This window comes from Penicillium angulare, assembly GCF_028827245.1.
Source record: "Penicillium angulare strain IBT 27051 chromosome Unknown utg000003l_segment0_segment0, whole genome shotgun sequence".
NCBI classification, from domain to species: Eukaryota; Fungi; Ascomycota; class Eurotiomycetes; order Eurotiales; family Aspergillaceae; genus Penicillium; species Penicillium angulare.
Genome location: NW_026623162.1, coordinates 2,551,310 through 2,573,819, shown reverse-complemented (window position 1 = coordinate 2,573,819; position 22,510 = coordinate 2,551,310). Strand labels below are relative to the sequence as shown.

Genomic DNA, 22,510 nt, shown 5'->3' with positions numbered 1-22,510 from the left:
TAGGTTATACTATTAGTATATTACACTTGATACTATTCTCTGTATATCTCGACATCCTATACTCTAGTTAGAACAACAATTGGCGCAGTTTCCTTGCTTTCCTAGTCACCTTGAAGCTCAGCGAACTTCTTCAAACAATAATCATCAACGATAAGACAAGCGGACTCCTGGGCGCTATCGTCAAAGCTGTCCTCCGATAGAAGTGATTTGACTCTAGGATCGCGGGTGTCTACCGCCCATTCACTGCACTTTTCACGGATCGTGTCATGAGAGGCGGCTCGCAGAGAGGAAACTGAAAAGATGGGGCAAAAGAAGTAGGGAAACAGGTATTCTTGGTCAGCCTGGAGCAAAGATGCACGCGTTTCCACGTAAAGAGTTGAGATTCTGGCCGCGTCATCTCCCTCTCATACTCTCTTGGTCACTATGATGTTCTTGTTGAGTGAAAGTGGTGGCAGTTCGAACAAGATAAAGTGATTATTAAATGCGATGGGCCATGATGTATATCAAGGCCCGTTTAGATGAGTTCTCTTACTGTCCGATCTGTTACGATTATGGATTTTGTGAAAATTGCGTGGATTTATTGCGAAATGGAAACCTGGGGATCGACATGTGCAGCCCGAAACATGTGGATCACTTTGTCTACGTGCCTCGCCGGCCTCAAAATTTGGGTTTGAAGAAAAATCAAATGTTCCAGGATGGTGAAGTTGTGGAATTTGTAGGAGTGCGTGATAAGCCAGATGAACTACACCCAAGTGGTATATAGATGCCCCACTCTAATGGCCAATGGCCAATAGTGTTGCTCTCTCACCGCTCTACCTAGAATATTGATGCCTGGTGTATTAGGCATCAAGTGCCGGTGCACGTGTGGAGCATGGATCATTAACCTCTTCAAGTCTGAGACACTCAGAAATTGCAGGAAATGGAAGTGTGCCAACTTTTGTGAGAAGATGCCCTCGGGTGTTTAAGACAAACCAAAAAACCTTAATGTGAGATCATTGATGCCTAGCAATAACGTCTCTGGACCCTGAAGGGTCACGGTAGACCGAGCGGAAGAGATCCACAATCAAACCTTGCACAACACTCGGCATATTCTACGCTGTTTCACCGAGCCCAAGCCTAAGTATAGATTAACAAGACCCTGAAAATCGGTTGCCTAAAGCTTCTAGCCTTGTACCAAGCACTTGATCGACGAGGCTGTGTCCTTTTTCTTGGTGTCATTTTTTGGATATTATGAGTGGATATAGCGGAGCCTCGAGGGTTGATGAAACCCTGCAGCCAATGGATACTATATGAATTTACCTATGTGTGAATATGGGGGCTCTATATACCTTCCTAATTGATATGTTCCTCCCAGGCTGGGTAGGTAGTACTCTTTAACCGAGCTCGCTTACTATGTCTATGTAGTAGAATGAGATACTAGCTCTTTAACCTTTCAGGCTTGGATGGAGACTGTTCCAATCCTTCACTCGACGCACCCACCTATCTGGGTCATAATTCAGACAGTCACCCTCGCCAGATTCACCCATTTACAATTCATCTCATCTCATCTCACACCAAGATTGGGACCATCATGAAATCCTTATTTCTTCAACTCGGCCTGGGGGTCGTGAGCACCCTAGCCTCACCCCTTGAGTTCTACATGCCCGCCGAAAACCAACTCCACGAGCGTACAATTATGGCCTGGCCAAGAATCGCCAACCCAAGCTATACGGGACACAGCGGTAGCCTTTCACGCATGAAAGATGAGCTAACATCCATCGCCAACGCCATCTCGAACTTCGAACCAGTCACTCTCCTAGTCAGTTCCGAACAAGCGACCGACGCCCGAAAAAGAGCTCAAAGCTCCGGCCAATATGGCGTGAAAGTGAAGGTCACGGAAGAAGATGATCTTGAGCCGTGGATGCGTGACGTCGCGCCCCTCTTCGTGTTTAGCGAGGAATCACAATCCGATCGGTTCGGTCTCGATTTCAACTTCAATGGTTGGGGAAGACAGTTTCCATCCGATAATTTCAACTTTGCTCGAAAATTTCTCGCTGATGAGCGCATTCCTCTTTTGAAGACCTCTATTACAGCTGATGGTGGTGCGCTGGAAGTCGATGGCAATGGAACATTAATAGCTGCCCGTACACCGATTCTGGATTCAAATCGCAACCGTGGGATGGGTCAGAAAGTTATCGAGGAGGAGTTACAACGGGTCTTGGGCGTGTCCAAAGTGATTTGGATTCCTGGAGTAGAGAGTTCCGATGTATCCGATGATCACATCGATGGCTTGGCTCGTTTCGTTGCTCCGGGAAAGGTCGTCCTAAGTCGTCCCAACCCCTGCACTGGTGTCTGGGCCAAGGCTTATTATGAAGCCAAGCGTGTTTTATCTCATGCTGTTGATGCGGAAGGAAGGAGTTTCGAGCTCATTGACTTACCCGAGGCCCCTACAGATAATACAGACATGGTAACAAGCTATGTCAACTTTCATCTGGTGAATGGGGCAGTTATATCTCCAGCATTCGGCATCCCTGAATCTGATGAAGCTGCTAAGGATATTCTTCAAAATCTGTTTCCCAACCGAAAGGTAGTCCAGGTTTATATCCCCGAGATTGCCCTAAGCGGTGGTGGTATTCATTGCATGACCCAGCAGATTCCTGCAGTTGGTAAGGAAAATAAGCCAGCGTGCCTAAACGCTGACTGTCGATGAAAATTTCCATTGACTAGCCATTATGGCTTCTTTACGATTTATGACGGCGTTTCAGGTCTGAGGTGCATTGGGGAAGATGGTTGATCTGTACCAACATGTCAATATAGGATTGCCATCAAATCAGAATGCAATTCCTCCAATTCTATTTTCTATGTCCATGCTCTTAAACCAATAACGCCAAACTGATCGCACTATGATATCAGAGCGGTTCACTCTCTTCTCACACAAGGTTACTCCCGAGCGATTCGCCCCGCAATACTTTGATGATGATCTTCTGTAGATCAACAGTAACCACTCGAAGATCATCGGTTTCTCGAAGCCCCAGATCACACCGACTCTGAGATCGTGACACCACACTTTATTTGCAAATTCTAACATATCAATAACTTACATGTACTATCTATACCCGAGGCAACGCCACATACAACCCAAATCAATGATCCTGGAGGAAATTTGCCAACCTTACACTGTTTCTACGTCATCTACCAACGATTACAAATTAATATCTAGATCCATGAACCCGGTCTATCCACATCCACCAAATACACAATGCAATGATTTACAATCTAACCAAATCGACATCGCCAACAAACAAAGTCTAAATCCACACCATGGAAGCCCCAAGTCCCGCCCTCCTACGGCAAGCCAGAAAACTCCGCTTCTTCCAAGCAGTCGTCTCCTGGCTAGACCGCTACCTCTCTTTCCCTCTTCCACCCAGACCAGCCCTCGACCTCACAATCCCAACAACAATGAGCAACCCACCCGGCTCGATATCCCTATACATCTACACAGCTCCCGGCAAAGATCCAATCCCAATAACCAGCACTTCAAAACCACGACCAGTCCTCATAAACTTCCACGGCGGCGGCTTCAGCATCGGCCACGCAATCGACGACGCGCGCTGGGCCCACGCCGTCCTAAAAAAACACGAAGATAGCGTCGTCGTCTCAGTAAACTACCGTCTCGCACCGGAACACCCCTTCCCAATACCAATGGAAGACTGCGTCGACGCAGTCCTCTGGTTATGGGAACATGCACGAAGCTATAATCTCGATCGAACCCGATTCGTTCTATGCGGAAATAGTGCCGGTGGGAATCTTGCATTAACAGTTCCCTTACGGTTATATGAGGAGCTGGAAAAACGAGACCGCCGCGATACAAAGACCGATATAATTCTTCGAGGTTCTATAGCTTTTTATCCGAGTGTTGATTGGACACGAACGAGAGATGAGAGAGATGCTACGAATCCTATCGCTGCGGAACAGGGCATGATTCCACCTGCTGTATTTGAGTTCTTTGATAACTCGTATTTGGTTACTGAGAATTTACCAAAGAGTGAAGATGGAAAAGTAGATATGGGACATCCCTATTTATCGCCTGGTCTTACACCTACTAATTTACTACTTGCTGCTTTTCCGGGTAGTGTGGTTATTTATACGTGTGGGTGGGATCAGTTGCTGGTTGAGGGGGATGCGTTGAGGGAGAGGATTTGTAAGTTTGTGGATGAGGGGAGAATGAAGCATTGTGGAGGGTTTGTGGTTGAAGATGCGATTCATGGATTTGACAAACGGCCTAGTTTCTGTGTTGGGTCTCCTGAGAGAGAGAAGATGTTTGCGGATGCGAATGAGCAGTTGGAAATTATGTGGAGATGTGAGCATGACTCGGAGGATAGCGAGGATGAGTGAGGGTTGTACTACTTCGGTTGTTCAGGCTCAGGTATAGGTTCCGCTATTGGGAACACTGGGAGTCTCAGAGACACATGTAAAATGATACGAATGTATATTAATGCTCAATATAGGTTGTATCAGAGCATAGGGAAAAGTCGGCATCGCGAGCTTATCATCAATAGCGGGGCTGTTAGGCGGGGTAAACAGTGGAATAGAATATTATGCGATTTTTTTTCTTTTACCCCTCGCTGACCTTTTCCCTAACGATCACTCGTCCCAGCCCACTCCATACTCTATCCAACCTAGAATCTACCTTGGTAGCCAAATATCTATTTAGGTATGGACTTGCAACTATGCATTCGTTTATGGTTTTCCGGGCTAGTCTATCTAGACTAGACTGCAAGAGATCTGAGAGTGAGGACCTTCTGGCTAACTAGATAGATCTTCAAAGATCCACTATCATCATCATGTCTGGACACAACAGCTGCCCCAAGTGTGGTACCGCCATGTCTGGCGCTGTTAAGACCTGTGGGTCTTGTGGCGCGGTTCGTTGATCTTCTTTATTGATTATTGGGGATGGCACTGACGTTTAATAGACTTGCCCTGTTTAAGACAGACGTAGTCATGATGTGACGCTTGCCAGATGAATGGGAGCAGAGAACGCATATCATATGCTATGCGAGATTGCCGAGGCTCTTGAAGCCGATGAGAATGAATGGCATGGATCAAGGAGCATATTTATATTTATTTGAACCCAGAATAAGATACCTATAACACATTTTTATTACTAGTAGTAGGAAGTACACTAGATATCTCGAAACATGAAGTCTATCTATGTCAGAGAAGACACAATGAAATTTGTGATATGTACTCGAAGAAGATAGAAAGACATCTAAACACTGTCCTCCAAAAATAAAAAGATACAAGTTCTTCATGAAAACAATCAAGGATATAAACGCAGAATCGATCAAACTGACAACGTCAAGAGTGCTCAAAGTCCAAATAACATGATCATCTCCCACTTTCTCCCACTCCATTTTCTCCCTCTCAGATCTCATACAAGAATTCAGCTCATTGCACCAGCATACAACGCTCGATCAGTGAAATCCCATGAACCAACAAAATGCCCCGAACCAAGACCAGGACCAGGATCAAATCGTACTAGTCCATTTATGCGGTCTTGCGCCACTGGGACCAGGTTCCAATAAGAGAACTGACAGTACCAGCGATACCAACCAGACCATCATCAAGGGTAATAATACCCACAGCAGACATAGGGATAGCCAAATCGCACAGATCAGAAACGAGCTGCACACGAGCAGCAGATCGCTCCCTGGTTCAAAGTTAGCCCAAGCTCTATTCCATACATGACTTGACAGGCAAAACAAATGGGGGGATAAACTCACTTCTCAATCTTCTTAGCCTCAACAACACCTTCGCCCTCCTTACGGTTAATAGTCTTCTCCTTCTTCTGCAATCCGTACAGAGTATAAACACCCGCAACAGCACTGCACAGTAAACCCGCCAACCAAGACTTATAAGCAGCCTCCTGCAGTCTCTTCACAGACTCCAGCTTACGGTATCCCACAGCATCAATAACAGTCACCATATCAATGCTCAGGTAACCGGCATAACCGAGCTGGCGACCGACGCTCAGGTAGCGCAGGACAGGATCAATGGGTGCCTTGTTATCGAGGGCAATGGAGGCGGCCTTCAGGTGCTCGGCCCATTTGCCGACACGGAGGATCTTACGTGTTGTGCCGAACTGCTTCTTTACGGCGTTGTAGGGGTCGATTGCGGATTGGGGCTTGTTGGTGCGGTAGAGGTACCAGGCATAGAAGCGGGAGAAGTATTGGATTGTGCGGAGGAGCTTATCGCGACCGACTGGTTTGTGTTAGGTCAGCTATGACGTTTAAAATATTGGGGTGAAAGATAATGAATGGTTGGGGCGGAAGGGAGTGAGCAAGATTGTCTGGTCTGGTCTGGTCTGGTCTTCCGTTCTTATCTTCAGGATAAGTAGAAGTCCAGTTCGGCTGGGTCCAGTGTATGCATGCTATTCCCCCTTGCTGGGTTGGAATAGGGACGGTGCTGGTGCAATACGTACCGGTTGTCGCGACGAAGCGCAACCAGTGCGCCAGAGCTGGGTGATGAACGAGAGCGTCGGCGACCATGTTTCCTGATTTAATACCGATTACGCGGGGGTATATGATGCAAGGTATGTAGATTCGGTATCAAAGAGAAAGAGTGAAGTCGTTGAAATACGGAGTAGATGTTAAATGGACCGAGGATCGGTTGATGTAATAACGGGAGAGGGCGGTCCGGTAATTGACCGGCGAATGAGCCCGTGACGGGAATATGGGGCTACCTCGGCTGAACTCGCGGAGTGTGGAGTGTGCTGTTTGTCCCCAAATGACGACTTTACCTTCTCTAGCAACATTTTGGCGCTGTTTTGTCCCGCTAGACGATCTTGTCTTAGTGTGGTGTATTGCTCTTACAGCCATAAGATATTAATTTAGGTTATTCAGTCACATGTGATTTTCTACCCTTTATTGAGTGTTTTCAGTCATAGTCCTTACTCCGTTAGTTACCGTTCCATTCTGTTTTTGATTACGGCTATCGTTTTAGCGTCAGAGAGTGACGGGCGGGAATGTGACCAGAGAAGGCAATAGATTGATGGCCCCAAGATCCATGGTGATTCATGTGAAAAGCTTGTATTCAATCTCCTATAATGTAGAGCTTTTTTTTCTGCTATCTTGTTAGAAATGAGACAAAATTCATCGCAATTTGTATCCCTTTTCTGTTGTACCGGATTACATTACTTCTTTGATCCTAAACCTTACAATTGCTCCGGTCGGTTTTCGTTTTACTTTCCAATAGGAAGGTTCACACGAGGGTCCTGTGGATATCAATACATATAGACCTGGAGCTTAGAGTCTAGAATGTACAATACTGACTAATTCTTCGTAGTTGGCTTGACTAGTTCGGTGGAATGAAGTGTGTCTGAATGTTTTATTGAATTATTATCGTTTTAGCTAAGAATAAGACTATAGTGAGTCTGAGAATATCACTCCGCAGGTCATACGAAAAAGCAATCGAATGGTTCCATGAATGCACCACCGAGACAGACCACCCATAGATCAGCACGGAAGTGTTCGCTATTAAAGTCATCTATTCGCAAGGGGAAAGTTGGGGTTCGTCTGTCGTATGATAGATATCAAATCATTAAGTCGCAAGGGGTCCACGGGTTACCGAATCGTCGGGAGGTCATGTCATGTCAAATTGGAATCGATGTATGCCGAATTGCCAGCATGAGAGTTGTCGCATGGGGTGTCGGGGATGCAAAGAGCATGTAGAGGGTGACCAGGCGATCATAGGTCAGTTTCGGCGATACATCAATGAGTCGTATCGTGGGCAATTAGATGAGGCAAGTCGGCAACGTTTTCAAGACGGTGTTAGATGGGGGCGCGTGCGGGGTGGAGTATTCGTCTGGCTAGACACATCTATCAATTACCCATAGTGGTGGTGTCGTAGCCGTTCTGGGCCAGGAAGTCACGGAACTTCTCGTCCTCGTCAGTGATAGTATCCTATGTACGTATTAGCATGGAGATGAAGAATACATCCGACAGAGGATACAAACCTGGTTAATCTGTGGGAGACAGAACCAAGCCAAGAAAGCACTGAAGATGCACAGGGAGCTGGAAATGAAGAAAGGATCCTGGCCAGCCCGAATCTTGTTGGGGGCATTTTCTTGGGCAAGAGGCAGAACGTAGGTTCCCACGAAAGCACCAATCTTGCCCATGGCAGCCGCATATGAGTAGTACTGTCCACGGATGGCGGTGGCACTGGTCTTGGCGGCACAAAGACCGATGTTATCACCAGGACCGAATTCACCCAGAGCGAGGAAAATACTACATATGTGAGCACAGGAACTGAAAGACCTTGACATGGTAAAAGACTTACCCATAAACCACGATGAAAGCGCCCAGATACTCGGTAGTAGCAAGCCATTCATAGCATCCAGACATGATGAAGCCAACAATACCCTGAAGACCGACTCCGATGGCCAGAGTCTGCTTAGGGCCAATCCAGTCACTGAAGAAGGCTCCAAGACTAGAGCCTGGGATGTAGAAGAGATAGATCAGAGTGGTCCAGCCGAAAGTCTGCCAGAGCGGAGCAGTCGAGGGCAAAATAAGCGACAGCCATTTTGAGGAGTATAGGCCGAAGGAGTAGGATGAAAAGTCATAGATGAACCAGATCAATGACACAATAAACTGGTTATTGTTAGTACTGAAAGTCTGAAATAAACTGGCTTGGTAACTGCTTACAAGTCGCTTCCAGTAGAAACGGATAATCAAAGTCAGAGGGAACTTGCGCATGCGCTGACGGTTGAATTCCTCCGGTTCCTCCATCTTGTATCGAAGCCAAACCAGACTCAGAGGAGGAATGATACCCAGTCCCAAGGCGATACGCCAAGCCACACGCAAGTGATCTGGACCAGTAATCAGACACAGGACCATAGGCACAAAGGCCGAAATCACAAAGGCCAGATCGATCTGGAAGTTGGTGAACATGATGAACCACCGATTACGGTGACCTTCCTTAAGCTCGCCGGTGTTCTCCGCACAAGCGACTGAACCTGCAGGATATTCACCACCAATACCGATACCGATGAAAAATCGATAGGCAGTCAAAGCTGCAAACAGGCCATTCTGACTATCATGGTAACCGTACGATCCCGCCGACAGAGCCGCAAAAATGAAAAGGATGATAGTCGAAATCATGAGTGACCATTTACGCGACCAATGGTCACTTGTGTAGCCGAAGATAAGCATACCAACGACGGTACCGGCAAAAGCGATGGCCGAGACATTCTTACTGGCTGGGGAGTTGTTGTAGGTGTCGGGATAGATCGTGCTGAGGATGGTGTTCACTTGACCAATAACCTAAAATGGCGGGAAAAGCAAAACGCAGTCAGCAATCCAACCTTTCCCCGCAAGTTTGTATGACCCGTCGCGCCAATCGGATGTCATAGTTATTTGGACAGTATGTTGTACGCGCTCAGGGCGAGACTTCTCGAAGACTTACGCCATTGAGATATCCATCGGAGAACAGACCAGCACCACATGCAATCGTAGGCCAACTGCGCTCCCAGCGGCCTTTGGTTTTATCCTCGAGCGGAGCTAGAGATTCCAAGCCTTGGCCCTCCTCCAAGGGACCGAGATCCTTCTCGGGGTATTCCTGAGGCTCGACTACCTTGTCGCTCATGCTTGCGAGTGGTCAATAATCACAAGGATTCCTAGACATGTCTTAGTTATATTGTGTAGGAGAAGGTCGAAAAACATACCTCGGATGGAGTGAAAAAAGGATACTGCGATGCTACCACTTCCACACGGTTAAGAATCGTGGGGGGGGGAAGCTTGAATAAGAAGACACGCGCTGAGAACTGGCAATCGGAGGGTTTAAATAGATGTAAGAAGGATCGCAGGATGACCCAAGAAAAAAAAATAGAGAAAAAAAAACTTGAAGAAAAAAAAACGACGCTAAAAAGAGAAAAACAGGAGATTAGGCTTGGGCCAGTTACATGATCGCAGCAACCTCAAGTAACTTTTCCCATCGTGACTTAATTCCTAACTTAGTCCCTCACCATTTGCCAGGACAAGCAATGCGGGACCAGGCAGACCAGCCTATAGTGACCTTAACCCACCTGAAAGGCACTAATAGTGGGGGCCGCCGTTCCCTCTCTGTACAAGCGGCTGGCTAAAGCATCGGCCTTCCATTCTGGGGTTCTGGCCAATCAGAGGCCAGGTTTCTATCACCTGCCCGCAGCCTGTTTTCCACCTCGGTTTGCTCCGGACCATGAGATTGCGTAGTTCAAACAACAATACGTCAATAGAAAGCTTGTTTTCATCGTCTAGATCAATGAAATCAGCGAAACAGGTGAAGGATCGAATGATTCGGATATGATCAAGGGGTATAAGACCAGGATTCATGGTCTTCGGTATCCCCGTTGATGCCTATCATCGATATGGAGAGAGCACGTGCCGCGTTCAACCGGGGCCGAAATATCGACCATTATCCACTTTTTTCTTGTTTTGGTCAGAACATTAAACCGTGAACTTTTATTTCATATCGAAGACCTTTGAGGTGAATGGGGGCGTAAGAAGGGCGTTCCTACTTACGTAGCTATGTGTCTTATCAATAGGGTTTGACAACTGGAACTGGAACTTAACTTAATTTGGGGGCAGAAAAAAGATATGTGGAAAGAGACTTTGTGGAATACTATGAATAGTTCCGCTCTGTACAGTGGTGTACCTTAGTTATCGGCGACTCCGTTTGCCCTACGAGGGTCCGAGGGCACGTAGGGCGATTCCAACGAATCCCTGCAACATGCTATATCTTTCGAAGTGATTGTATATGTAGAGAACTATATAGATAACCAGATATAGATAAAGCAATGCAAAGAATAATCAAACGTCATAAATGTCTATTGGTTTCAGACTGCGCCTAAGGATCGGGGCCAAAGAAGCACACGACCACATATACATGTATGCATTATAATGGACCACGTGGGGTGCAACCTTGTGCAGTGAAGCTTGTCCTATTTAATCAGATTGATCTGCATCAACAGAGACAGATTGAGTAGGGGAGATGGGGGAGTTACTTCCTGACAGACGATGCATGAAGCGATACGAAGGACAATACCGACCTTACCCGAAGAGGAAGTACTGACAGCCTCAGGCAGCAAGGAGTATTCGGCGCCGGAAAAACGTTCCGCCAGCTGAGCTCGGCCAGCTACGTGATGCATCATTTCCTTTCCAAGTTGCCATTTCATCAATATAGACATCCCCCCCATTTCAGCCTTTGTCCATCCCTTTACTGCTATCTCAGTCCCAGTTCGCCATCATGGGATCTGACCCACAGTTCATCAAGTTCCCCGATCTCCTCGTTGCCCAACATGTCTTCAACCTCTCCAACCCTGCATGCGTCCCATCCATCCGCCAGTCCTCATTGAAGAAGCTGCAAGATGTCATCAAGGAACGCAAGATGGCTCCCTTCTACCGCCATCTAGCCCACCCCACTGAGGGTATTCTGAACAATGCGGGAGAAGGCGCCACACAACACCATGTCGGAACCACGAAGCCGCTTATCACCTCTAACATGCTTGCTTCGCGGAAGTCACCCCAAAACATCGATTTCCCCTGGGACGAGAAAATCTATCAATCTTTGCTCGAGGATAATAAGAATGAGCTGGAGACATTCCAAAAAGAGGAGGACCAGGCTGAAGAGGCTGCTGGTGAGACGGAGGTGCAGGCTGCGCGCGGGAAGCGAGCGGAGTTCTGGGCCCGAGTTGGTGATAAGGTAACGAGCCTCATCATTCAATAATCACGTGGAGAGCACAATATTGCAGTATCTAACATCAATACTCTTTCAGGACAAATCTATTGAGTCGCACGAAGCCCTCCTCGACAAGATCGGCTTTCTCGGAACCAAGATCGATCTCGTTCTCGCGATGATCCGTATTGGTCTGTTTTTCGGTGATGCTATTTTTGTGAAGAAGACAATCGAACGCGCAGAGACTCTCGTTGAGAGCGGTGGTGATTGGGACCGAAGGAATCGTCTAAAGGCATACAAAGGATTGCACTTGCTCACTGTTCGCTCCTACAGCCTGGCTGCTCCCCTCCTTCTTGATAGTCTGTCAACATTTACGAGCTACGAGCTCTGCAGCTATTCTTCGCTGGTGATCTACTCAGTTCTGGCAGGATCACTGTCTCTTAAGCGGGTGGACTTCAAGGCCAAGGTGGTGGACGCGCCGGAGATCAAGGCTATCCTTGGCTCCGGAGAGGACCAATTGGCGGCTCTTAGTGGTGAGATTTCGTCCGGCCCCGGTGCCCGCGAAGAGGAGATGAAAGACGCATCCGTATCACGATCGACCCCGGCCGCTGGTGCCACCACTGCTATTAACCTAACCACATTGGGCACTGGTTCTAGCGAACAAGCAGAGAATGAAGCTCCTGTCGATTTCTCACCGCTGGCCAACCTGGTGAACAGTCTATATAATGGTAACTACCATTCTTTCTTCGTGGCGCTTGCCGCTGTGGAGGACCAATTCCTGACCCAGGACCACTATCTGCATGAGCACCGCGCATGGTTTGTCCGTGAAATGAGACTACGGGCCTACCAGCAACTGCTTCAGAGTTACCGAGTCGTGGGGCTGAACAGCATGGCCAGCGACTTTGGTGTGACTGTAGACTTCCTGGACCGGTATGAACTCCTTGACGACCACATCCCTTCAATATGTACACTGCTAACTATATATCCAGTGACCTGGCCAAGTTCATCTCCAGCAACCGCATTGCATGCACAATCGACCGTGTCAATGGAATCATCGAGACCAATCGTCCCGACGACAAGAACAAGCAGTACGCGGATGTTGTCAAGCATGGTGATTCTCTTATTACGAAGCTTCAGAAGTATGGACAAGCTGTTCGTCTTCGGGGAAGCGAACGTAGTTAAGAGGAGAAGAGAAGGATTGGATGTGTGAAACGAACCCGCGGAAACAATAGTCCATGTCGACACGGCTCAAGAGATATCTATTTTAGCATTGAAATAAGTTTTCTAGAACACTCTCAACAGATAAGATCTTGCATGACATATGAGATTTGACTATCTCCTTCTTCAAGTGGAGCGTATAATCTACTAGTAACGAGCCCCCGCAGTCGGGCGGCCCCGGAGTGACGATGGGGCGCTGACGGAGCCCACTTGGTTCGGGCAAAGGGGCTTTCCGAGGGGAAGATCGGCTTACCGCCAGCTTGGTCCAGGTCATGCTGCACTATACTGCGCTTGTAGCGTCACGAAGTAAGCAGATCTTCTCCATGATCTGTTCAAAATGTCACTGCCGTTATTCATTATCACCAGCATAGAGTATGATAACAGTAGATAGGCTTTAATCATAACACTTTACTATCTCTCTTGTCTCACCGAATGTGGGGATTGGAGATACGTTTCGCTGACTCACACACCGCCCAGTCTCCAAATATTTTTTTTCTTTCTTCGCGCTGTAGCCGTTCATTCTCCTTATCACTGCATCATTGGTAATTCCAAAAGGTTTTTTGAAGCCGATCCTATCAATTGGAAAGGATGTCCTGGCAATTTAAGCTCACATCCAGCATGCGGGTGTCTCCGCTGAGGACACTAACAACCCGGCCGAAATGTCGACTCCTACTTCGCCCGACTGGGCTCAGTGCGGGGAGGTTCTCCGCTTGGTCAGGTACGTGGGATGATGTGCTGCGCCATTTATTTGAACGGTCTCCCCGCGGGGAGTACCTGTCTCACCCTCATATGATTCGATCATCTTCTCTATTTACTCCTAATCACTTGACTATTAATTCTTTTATCTCAATCACTTCAATCCCTTTCGTCTTGAGGCATTAATCTCATTTTGGTTCTTTAACTAACATCGGCCCTGGGTCTCGTCTCAGAATCCACCATGACTCAAACCATCACTTCCCGGACCCTGTCCACTCAGTCGAAGAAATGTCTCAACCTGGATAACATGAACCAAAATATTCGCGCCGCTAAGTACGCCGTGCGCGGTGAGCTGGCCGTCAAGGCTGAGACTTATCGTCAGCGCCTGACTGATGGTGACAAGTCCCTGCCCTTCGACAGCGTCATCTTCGCCAACATCGGTAACCCACAACAACTGGATCAGAAGCCTATCACCTTCTTCCGCCAAGTCCTCAGTCTTGTCGAGAACCCCTTGCTGTTGGAGAACCAGGAGGCGCTCAAGAACTCGTTTGGATACAAGCAGGATGTCATTGATCGGGCCCAGGCCTTGCTGGCTAATGTTCAGAGTGTCGGTGCCTACAGTCACAGCCAGGGTGCTCCCGGAATCCGGAAGAGCGTAGCCAAGTTCATTGAGGAGCGTGACGGATTCCCTGCCAACCCAGATGACCTGTTCTTGACTGCCGGTGCCTCCTCGGGTGTGAGCAATCTTCTCAGCGTTATCTGTAATGATCCTAGTGCTGGTGTGCTGGTTCCTATCCCTCAGTACCCATTGTACACTGCTACATTGGCCTTGTTGAACGCACACTGCGTTCCCTACTATCTAGAGGAGCAGAAGGCGTGGGGTACCGACGTCAACGCTATCAAGAAGTCAATCGCGACTGCCAAGTCTCAGAACATTAACGTGCGCTCTATTGCTGTCATTAACCCCGGTAACCCAACCGGTGCCTCTCTGAGCACAGATGATATTAAGGCGGTCCTGGACATTGCCGCTGAGGAGCACCTGGTTGTTATTGCCGACGAGGTCTACCAGACCAACGTTTTCACTGGTGAATTCGTCTCTTTCAAGAAGCGCCTCCGCCAGCTTCAACAGGAACAGCCTGGCAAGTACGATGATGTGGAGCTGGTTTCTCTGCACAGTACCTCAAAGGGCATGGTTGGCGAGTGCGGTCACCGTGGTGGCTACTTCGAACTGGTTGGCTTTGACCCATTGGTCCAGGCCCAGATCTACAAGCTCGTCAGCATTGGCCTATGCCCACCAGTCGTGGCTCAGTGTCTGCTCGAGACCATGGTCAACCCTCCTCGTGAAGGCGAGCCCAGCTTCGAGCTGTATCAAAAGGAATATAATGGAATCCGGGATGGTCTGCACAAGCGTGCCCTCGCCCTGTTCAATGCCTTCCAGCGTATGGAGGGTGTAGAGATCCAAGAGCCCCAGGTAAGCACCACAGCCAACTAAAAACCCCGTGAATCTCTTGTCCTCTCATACTGATTCCTTACAGGGCGCCATGTACCTTTTCCCAACCATCAACCTCCCCGCCAAGGCCATCGAAGCCGCCAAGTCTGAGGGCCGCGCAGCCGACGAGTTCTACTGCCTCGCCATGCTCGACGCCACGGGTGTATGCGTTGTTCCCGGCTCCGGCTTCGGTCAAAAGGAGAACACCCTGCACTTCCGCACAACCTTCCTCGCCCCTGGTACCGATTGGGTTGAGCGTATCGTCCAGTTCCACTCCGAGTTCATGAGCAAGTACGGAGACGGAAATGCTAAACTATAAAGAATTGACTGAGCTATACAAGATATAACAGTAGATAAACAGAACAGACCAAAATAAGTCTACTCTAACCTTTTATTATCTGCTCTTGGGTTCTTTTATGTCATTATGCGACACGACTCTTGGGAAACTCGCCGTGAACTGCAGCCTTTCGATCCAATTTATGCCCCGCCCTCTTTTTCTCCAATACTGTGAGATAGATTTGGCTGTTGTTTGATTTGATACCATATAGACCATATTTACCGCGAGAAGCTGCCAAATCATATGTCAAATATACATTATCATGTGCTTGTACAGAATGAACTCTTATACTTGAGCATTTGAGTACCGAAGAACATTGTACATCTATCTCCGTATAAGTAGGCCTCGTGGGTAGTACTTGGGTAGAAATACATAGTAGATGCCACCTGGGCAGTCCTCTGCGTTTTCAACTACCCATTTTTCTTATCTTCTATAAAATTAGGATTATACCCACATGCTTACCCAGTGATGATGTCCTAATACCTATATAATCTAATGAACCATATCAATGTTGGATAAGACTTGTATTATAAATTGATTTGAGTAATAATATAAATCTCACCACTTTTAGTCATGATCAAGAATGAAAGCCCAGCCGTCTTATCCAGGTTTACTAGAGTATACTAGATCTTGGCGAAAGAGCAGAATAATATGATAACCAACAGACGCTATCATGATATCGTTATTATACCATCCATTAAAATGTAGGCAGGTCCGTACTATCATTCCAAGACATCAATTCACTTGAATTGCTTCTCCCAAGAGCAACATCGTAGTAAGCCCTAGAGTGTTGTTACTTAATCCTCCCCTTCATTGCCACATCCACCCTGTCTGTATCAAAACAGCATAAATTTCATCCAACGTATTGTACTCTTTACAATAAACCGTAACAGTAAAAGTCCATCCGACCAAGATGCCGAACTATCCGAAAGGAAGTCATACAAATATCAGGAATGTATCAGTACCTACCTCCCTTGCATCAGCCACGAATCTCAGTCGTCACAATAACAATTCCTCTCAATTCCTGACCAGCCCCATCAATAACAATAATTCAAACATTATTTGGAATGAGATTAAATTAGAATAACTTACAATAAAATAAATGATCTCACAAAAAAACAGTCACCGGGATCATGACCCTTAACATAATCTCCGCCCCTACAGCCGTGCCGCAGTAAACGTAAACCCTACTTGAGTAGATCCCGGATCCCATCCCAGATCCCAGACAGCTAGCCCCCATTAAAACACTCGACATGTCCAATTTGGAGACAACACACGCGACACGGACCGTGCAGTGCTAAGCATTAGCCAAGGTATGCATATAAGGCTTGTATTTCAACGAAGCGCCGTGTAAAGCAAGGCTTATGCCACGGTATGCGGCATGCACGATCTGAAAAGGCTTGGTATGCAGGTTTTGCTTCTATTTGACCTGTACGTACTTTTTGACTTCGTATTTTGTTGATACAGTACACGTTAGAGTGTACAGGGTCCTGTATACCAGATTTTTCGGACGTGGTTCGAATTGGAATGGATGTGCTGCGCTGAACAATGGGTGGATAATGAGGAGCTCGGGTATCTGCTGATTTTACAATATTCTATCTCTCGGTAAATTGGTACTTGACCATTATTACTTCTATTATTACAACCATAGATATGGAGACTTCTAAGTTGTTTTGTGGATACGTTGTACTGTTGGATCTGGGGTTGATACAGATGTGTAGGTTCTGCACACCGCTACTTGTAGATCATTTTGATAGGTACAATGCTTGGTACATACCTATAGGCAATACTGTGGTTTCTACTAACCTAAATTCTGTAGCAAGTTAAACCTCGGTGCTTGAATACTCGGCTAAATACATTATAGCTGAGTACTAACCAACCAATTTCATGGTAACATAAGCTCGTAGGAACTGGTAGTTCCGAGAATTTCAAGGTCACGGGGGTTCAGTTCACAGCACAAGCCTCCAGTGGGGGCAACACACGAAATACGAGGCACCTGACCCTGATCTCCTGTAAGTAATAGCAAGCTGCAGTGCAAGATCGAGTGCATAGAGTTTAGGGGTGCATGCTGACCAAAAACCTGCTTTCGCCGATCCGAGACAGGTCCGTTCGTGTGGAGGAAGCGCGCTCACCGCTACATTTTACATACAGTATTCGTAACACTGGTTGATTGATCATTTCATTTGGCAGCTGAGCTTCTGGATTTGGATAGCTTGACCGAATGAATGTCTGTACTTGGTGCAGTGTGGAGACATGTATCATGATGTATGTACAATGATGCTGTTATTTACGCGTCAGTGCCATCGTGAAATGGTATGTGGCTCGGCAATCCTAATTTGGTGCATTGCATTGCAGGACATGACATGACATTGGGGTTACGAGTGGGATTTGCTTTGCCTTTCAAGTCAAGTACTACGTATGCTAGGTGGGTAATATTCGAAATATTAGCGGTCAGAATCGCCATGTCAGGCGTTGTATTCAGTATGGCTCTAAAAGTCATATAGTACACATGGAAGACAGGTCTATAGAGTGAAAGCGTTGTGCAAGTCGTATAGGTACGGAAACAAGGATATACATGCACGTGTATCCATAATGGTAAATCGCAGAACCTCTCTAGATTCAAATGCTATCGTGAGAAAAAGAATTCTAGACTGGCTAGTGAAATAAGGCAAACAAGGCATTTATCATCATCTCTCATCAAGGTCATGAAGACGGTGTAGAGGTGGTGGTAAGGTGCCGCAGGTAGCGGAGACCCCAACAGAAAGTTATAGGAACGGAAGCAAAAGTAGGTTTGTTTTAGGTGGAGAGAACCAGCATTGGACTACTGTGCCCAGGACTGTGGACCGAAATATCCATTGTCCACCGGTGGGGTTGAGTCAGAATCAAAGAGGCTAGCTGGCCAAATGGGAATAGAGTCCTGGGCGGGCATGGAGTACGCGTCTTGTGTTGTGAGGGACTTGGACTCAATCCCCATGCTGGCTTGCAGTTGATGCTCGAGCGCGGCAGTAGATTCATTGGCGGACTTTAGGAAATCATCGATGTTCATCGACGCCAAATCATTTGATGACAGAAGCTGCGCCTGTGGTAGCCCAACCAATGAGGATGCAGAACTGGCACGAAGGTGATCCATATCAGACGCTTCGCTCACGCTGTGGAGATCGTGCATGTCATTGTTACCATTGTGTCCCAAACCAGGGAGCGGTCCAAACTCATCGACTTCGGAGATATCGCCGGAGGATGACGGTGGCGGGAGACCCGAGGGAAAGTTGTAATCAAAACTGGCGTATGACGGGGCCTGGGTGCTAGTTGCGGCAGGGGCATCGGAATATAGCGGGAAGCTCGACCAGTCAACCGATGGCGCACCCAAGCCTCCAGATCCCAGCGGCATTTCGGAGTCTGGGGAGGTGAAGTATTGGTCGTGATAGTTATCTTGAAATGCCATACAAGTAATCGGGGAGTTAGATGACGTATTTGGAAATGAGGCGAAGGATGAGACATCGACAGGAGGAACGCTGGTAATAATTTGCTCCAGAGGAAACTTGTCCATGGTAGCCGGGGCAGACGTAGGGTTAGATGACCCGTCTGTCTTTTTGTCTTTTGCGGCAGGTGGTGGGAAACTAGGAGCCGCAAATTTGTCCAGGAAGGATTGGTCAAGAGAGGCCGTGCTGATATCATCTTCAGAGCCTGTTGTTGGGACACTGTGAGGGGAACCGTTTTGTGAAGTCTGTTGGGACTGAGACACGGGCTCCATCGACAAGGGAAGGGGCTCCTGGACAAAGGCGGACGTTAATGGGAGGTGGTCCACCGAACGACGAGGAATGTCGGACGGGTGGTGGATGGTATGTGATCGTGGGATTGTGTACGGCAATCCACACTTGTGGGCCATGTCATTATGCTTATGGGCGGGTTTGTGGTGACCATCACGGAAGACAGTCAACATCGACTCGGATTTGGTCGTCGTGAGCTGCGGTTTCCGTGGAAGTTCAGCAGGAACCGATGGTTGAGAAGGAAGTAAACCTGTCTCAGGAACGGGGTCAAGATGGGATTCCTTTTTCAGCGCACAAGTACAGCGCTGTCCGTGGCAACAGCCACAACGATGAAGGGAGTCCTCTGTAGTTCATTATCAGAAAGGGGGAAATCGTGAATAAAGCCAGCGCCAATGCTCACTCAAATCTCGGTCACCATGGCATTCCGAGTCGGATTTCTTTTTCTTGTCGCCACACTCGCACCTGACGTGTGTAGTTCGAGACTTGCGTAAGCCGCGGCAGTGGGTACATTGAGAGACTGGGCGGCCTTTTTTGTTGATATGGGTCAAAGGGCGGTCTTATTGAGAAGCCAATGTTAGAGATATATAGTTCTTGTATACACGAAATAAGCTTCGAAGATCGACATACCACTATGGTGACAGCTGCTAACCCGGTGACCCCGGACGCAAGCTTCACACGCCCACTTCTCACCATCAATGAGCATCGCGGCGGGTTACTGCGAGGCACACATGCGATGAATCGCGAGAATGGTCGTTGAAAGACGTAATAAATGTTTTAAAATAAGGAAATAGGACGTGCGGTTGTCCAAGAATGAAAGATTCCGCAAGAACGGTCGTCAAGGCAAGGTTGTATTCAAGCGCTTCTTCTTTGAGAAGGCCGAATTGAACAGAACGAACAAAAGGGTATCTCAGACTATAATTATCCCAATGCGCGCGAAGGTCACAGAACGCCGATCCAGCAGTATACAAGACAATCTTGAAGGAACTGAGGGTCGTACTGAGAGACTTGGAGGGCAAGAGGAGCGGAATTCAAAGTAAATCAAATGGGTATATCGGAGGAGGCGAGGCGGGTTTTTTTTGGTAGGTTTGTAGGTTGAGGTTTATAGAGTAGAGAGGAGAGAGAATAGAAACCAAGGGGGACCAAGCCTACGCACCGTTTGGCGCCGGCCGTGAGACAGGACACCAAGTACCGGTAGTGGCGGCCAAGACAGAAAGCGTTCGATATAGAGAGTTGGAGAACGCCCTATGCGGAGGAGAAAGAAAAGAAAGAGGGAGGCGACAGTTTAATAACGTTAATGGGGGGGATTGGGATTTTCGCTGCGTCATTGGTGGCTGTGAATGACCGGAGTAAGGTACAAGGCACGGTTTATTACCGCCGATTACAGGTATTTCCCATTGATACAAAGGCTTTTTTGGTGAGTGCACCCTTTCTCTTACGGCCATGTGACAATACCCATACATCAAAAAATCCACCATTACCGCCCCGTTACAGTGTTTTAATTACGCAAACCTTGAATTTCAGGCGCCATTTCCCGATTATGGCCTGTGTACCTCATACCACGAGGACAGACCGGAATACTCGAATCAGTAGGCGCATTCTCGGAAACTCGCCCATAAGATTTCAAATCTGCAACTGGATTCATCCCTGTGCGCCTTCTAGCCTATTCTCTTTCCTTTGCGAACAAGCCTGAGCTGCAAAACACCCCCTTTTTTTCCCATCCCATCGAGGGTTGCGTATCCACCTCAAGAGGCCAACGACGTGGCCGGTCCCACCAGGAACCCGGGATTCAATGTATGGTCCGGGTTAGGGTTTTTAGTTAGCAAATTTTTTACCTATTTTAAAACTAAAAAAAAAACAGGGCGCCATTGACCCTGTGTGGGAAAAAGGCACAAAAAAGGATTTCGGTTTAGGGTACGTAAACGAACAACTTCTCAACTCTGAGCAATCCATATAGTAGTTTATGTTGAGGCCAGTGAAACAATATGCAAACATTCTACAGTCAGCGTGAATAGCCTCCCAGAGCCGCCTTGCGTGGTAACACCCCTTTGATTCGCTCAGACTGCCGTTGCAATCGCCGAAAGTCCCACGAGGCAACATTTACCGGATGTCCTAGAAGCATGTTGGCTGCAATGTAGATCGTGTCTAAAGGCAAGGAAATATTTTGTACTTGAGGTATCTCAATGTACCCAAAAAGACCGCATTGTTTGGACCTTGGGGAGCATTGAGGGCCCGTATCGAGCACGGCCTTTCACACGAACTCGACCCCCACCGGGATGGATCTCGCTAGTGCAATCTGGGGCCGCACATCCCAGCCTTGACACTTGGCCTCGTTCAGAGTGCCCTTGAGACCATGTCTTTGTTTTCTTGGCTAATCATAATAATCTGCAAAAATGGAAGCTGGTGGCAGGAAATTCCCGAAATTGGTGGCAATTCTATAAGGTAATCAGCCACGGTTTGACCTCGCTGATTCTGCAGGATGTCTTATGGAAGAAACCTAGGTAGTCAGCAGTGAAGGTTCAAAGACGCTTGGCACAGCAACAGCGGGATAAGTGAGGGTGTTGCTAAAGAAGACAAAAAAATAATACATACAACGCCATAGCCTGTAGTCCGTGATGGCCTGTACATCAAAATGACAGAAAGGAGCAATGTCCACGAATCCTTACCGCACCATACGGTACTGCATGTCATAGCTTTGGTCGACTCCGGTCCTATGGCGTCACTGTTCCTGCTTTGGGCGGGCTGCAGAGGGGTTTGACGCCGGACCAGCGGGTGGGCCCTGATCTACGCATGCAACAGTAAGAGGGCAGAGCCAATCGCCGATGCCCAGGGTGTGGAATCCGGCCGACCCTTGAGGTCTTGCTCCGTACATGTATTGGTATCGTACTCCGCGGTGGGGGGTTCACCCTCAGCTCCAATCATCCGTCGTTTCGGGTGAAATCTAAATTATGGCACGAAATACGATCGGGATGAACCTGACTAAAGGCGTTAGGATACTCCGGGAAAGTTTGGAGGTTTTGGATGGTGCTATCTTGGAGAATGTGAGCGACAAAGGATTTGCTTCTCATAATCAGATCGTTTCCCCTACTTTCTGTATGGAAGGGAACCACAGAGCGTCCATTAAATAGTCCATTGGTGTATCAATTGATTGAAGGATATCGCAACCAGGAGAAACGTTGATGGAGGCCACGTTACAGCCAGGAAATAAGGCCCATTATCTACTTGAAGCCTTCAATTGCTACCGAAGAGATATCGAGTTCTTACAGATGAACAATTTACACTGGGTGTTTTGACATGGCAACGGATAGCCGCCATAAA

At 47.6% G+C, this 22,510-nt stretch overlaps 7 protein-coding genes across 7 annotated transcripts; 4 read left to right on the top strand and 3 right to left on the bottom strand.

Annotated features, from left to right (window-relative positions):
• Positions 1-1,570: 1,570 nt before the first annotated feature.
• N7478_003118 (agmatine deiminase family protein) lies at positions 1,571-2,689 on the top strand (the record flags this gene model as incomplete). The annotated part of the gene is made up of 1 exon (XM_056919332.1): positions 1,571-2,689. The coding sequence occupies one exon, from the start codon at positions 1,571-1,573 to the stop codon at positions 2,687-2,689; it is 1,119 nt and encodes a 372-aa protein (XP_056782490.1).
• Positions 2,690-3,300: 611 nt separating this feature from the next.
• N7478_003117 (alpha/beta hydrolase) lies at positions 3,301-4,374 on the top strand (the record flags this gene model as incomplete). Its single annotated transcript, XM_056919331.1, has 1 exon — positions 3,301-4,374. The coding sequence occupies one exon, from the start codon at positions 3,301-3,303 to the stop codon at positions 4,372-4,374; it is 1,074 nt and encodes a 357-aa protein (XP_056782489.1).
• Positions 4,375-5,526: 1,152 nt separating this feature from the next.
• N7478_003116 (PEX11 family protein) lies at positions 5,527-6,527 on the bottom strand (the record flags this gene model as incomplete). Its single annotated transcript, XM_056919330.1, has 3 exons — positions 5,527-5,689; positions 5,763-6,240; positions 6,461-6,527. 3 exons carry the CDS (start codon positions 6,525-6,527, stop codon positions 5,527-5,529), a joined length of 708 nt encoding a protein of 235 aa, XP_056782488.1.
• Positions 6,528-7,859: 1,332 nt separating this feature from the next.
• On the bottom strand, positions 7,860-9,621 carry N7478_003115 (putative MFS phospholipid transporter (Git1); the record flags this gene model as incomplete). Its single annotated transcript, XM_056919329.1, has 4 exons — positions 7,860-7,940; positions 7,994-8,264; positions 8,317-9,299; positions 9,442-9,621. 4 exons carry the CDS (start codon positions 9,619-9,621, stop codon positions 7,860-7,862), a joined length of 1,515 nt encoding a protein of 504 aa, XP_056782487.1.
• Positions 9,622-11,259: 1,638 nt separating this feature from the next.
• N7478_003114 (proteasome regulatory particle lid subunit RPN7) lies at positions 11,260-12,870 on the top strand (the record flags this gene model as incomplete). Its single annotated transcript, XM_056919328.1, has 3 exons — positions 11,260-11,715; positions 11,789-12,618; positions 12,678-12,870. The coding sequence occupies 3 exons, from the start codon at positions 11,260-11,262 to the stop codon at positions 12,868-12,870; spliced, it is 1,479 nt and encodes a 492-aa protein (XP_056782486.1).
• A 973-nt stretch (positions 12,871-13,843) lies between these two features.
• N7478_003113 (putative alanine aminotransferase) lies at positions 13,844-15,410 on the top strand (the record flags this gene model as incomplete). Its single annotated transcript, XM_056919327.1, has 2 exons — positions 13,844-15,073; positions 15,138-15,410. The coding sequence occupies 2 exons, from the start codon at positions 13,844-13,846 to the stop codon at positions 15,408-15,410; spliced, it is 1,503 nt and encodes a 500-aa protein (XP_056782485.1).
• A 2,839-nt stretch (positions 15,411-18,249) lies between these two features.
• Positions 18,250-19,975, bottom strand: N7478_003112 (copper fist DNA-binding domain-containing protein; the record flags this gene model as incomplete). Its single annotated transcript, XM_056919326.1, has 3 exons — positions 19,823-19,975; positions 19,596-19,751; positions 18,250-19,538 (listed from the first exon to the last, which is right to left on the bottom strand). The coding sequence occupies exons 1-3, from the start codon at positions 19,896-19,898 to the stop codon at positions 18,250-18,252; spliced, it is 1,521 nt and encodes a 506-aa protein (XP_056782484.1). The 5' UTR covers positions 19,899-19,975.
• Between the last annotated feature and the right edge of the window lie 2,535 nt (positions 19,976-22,510).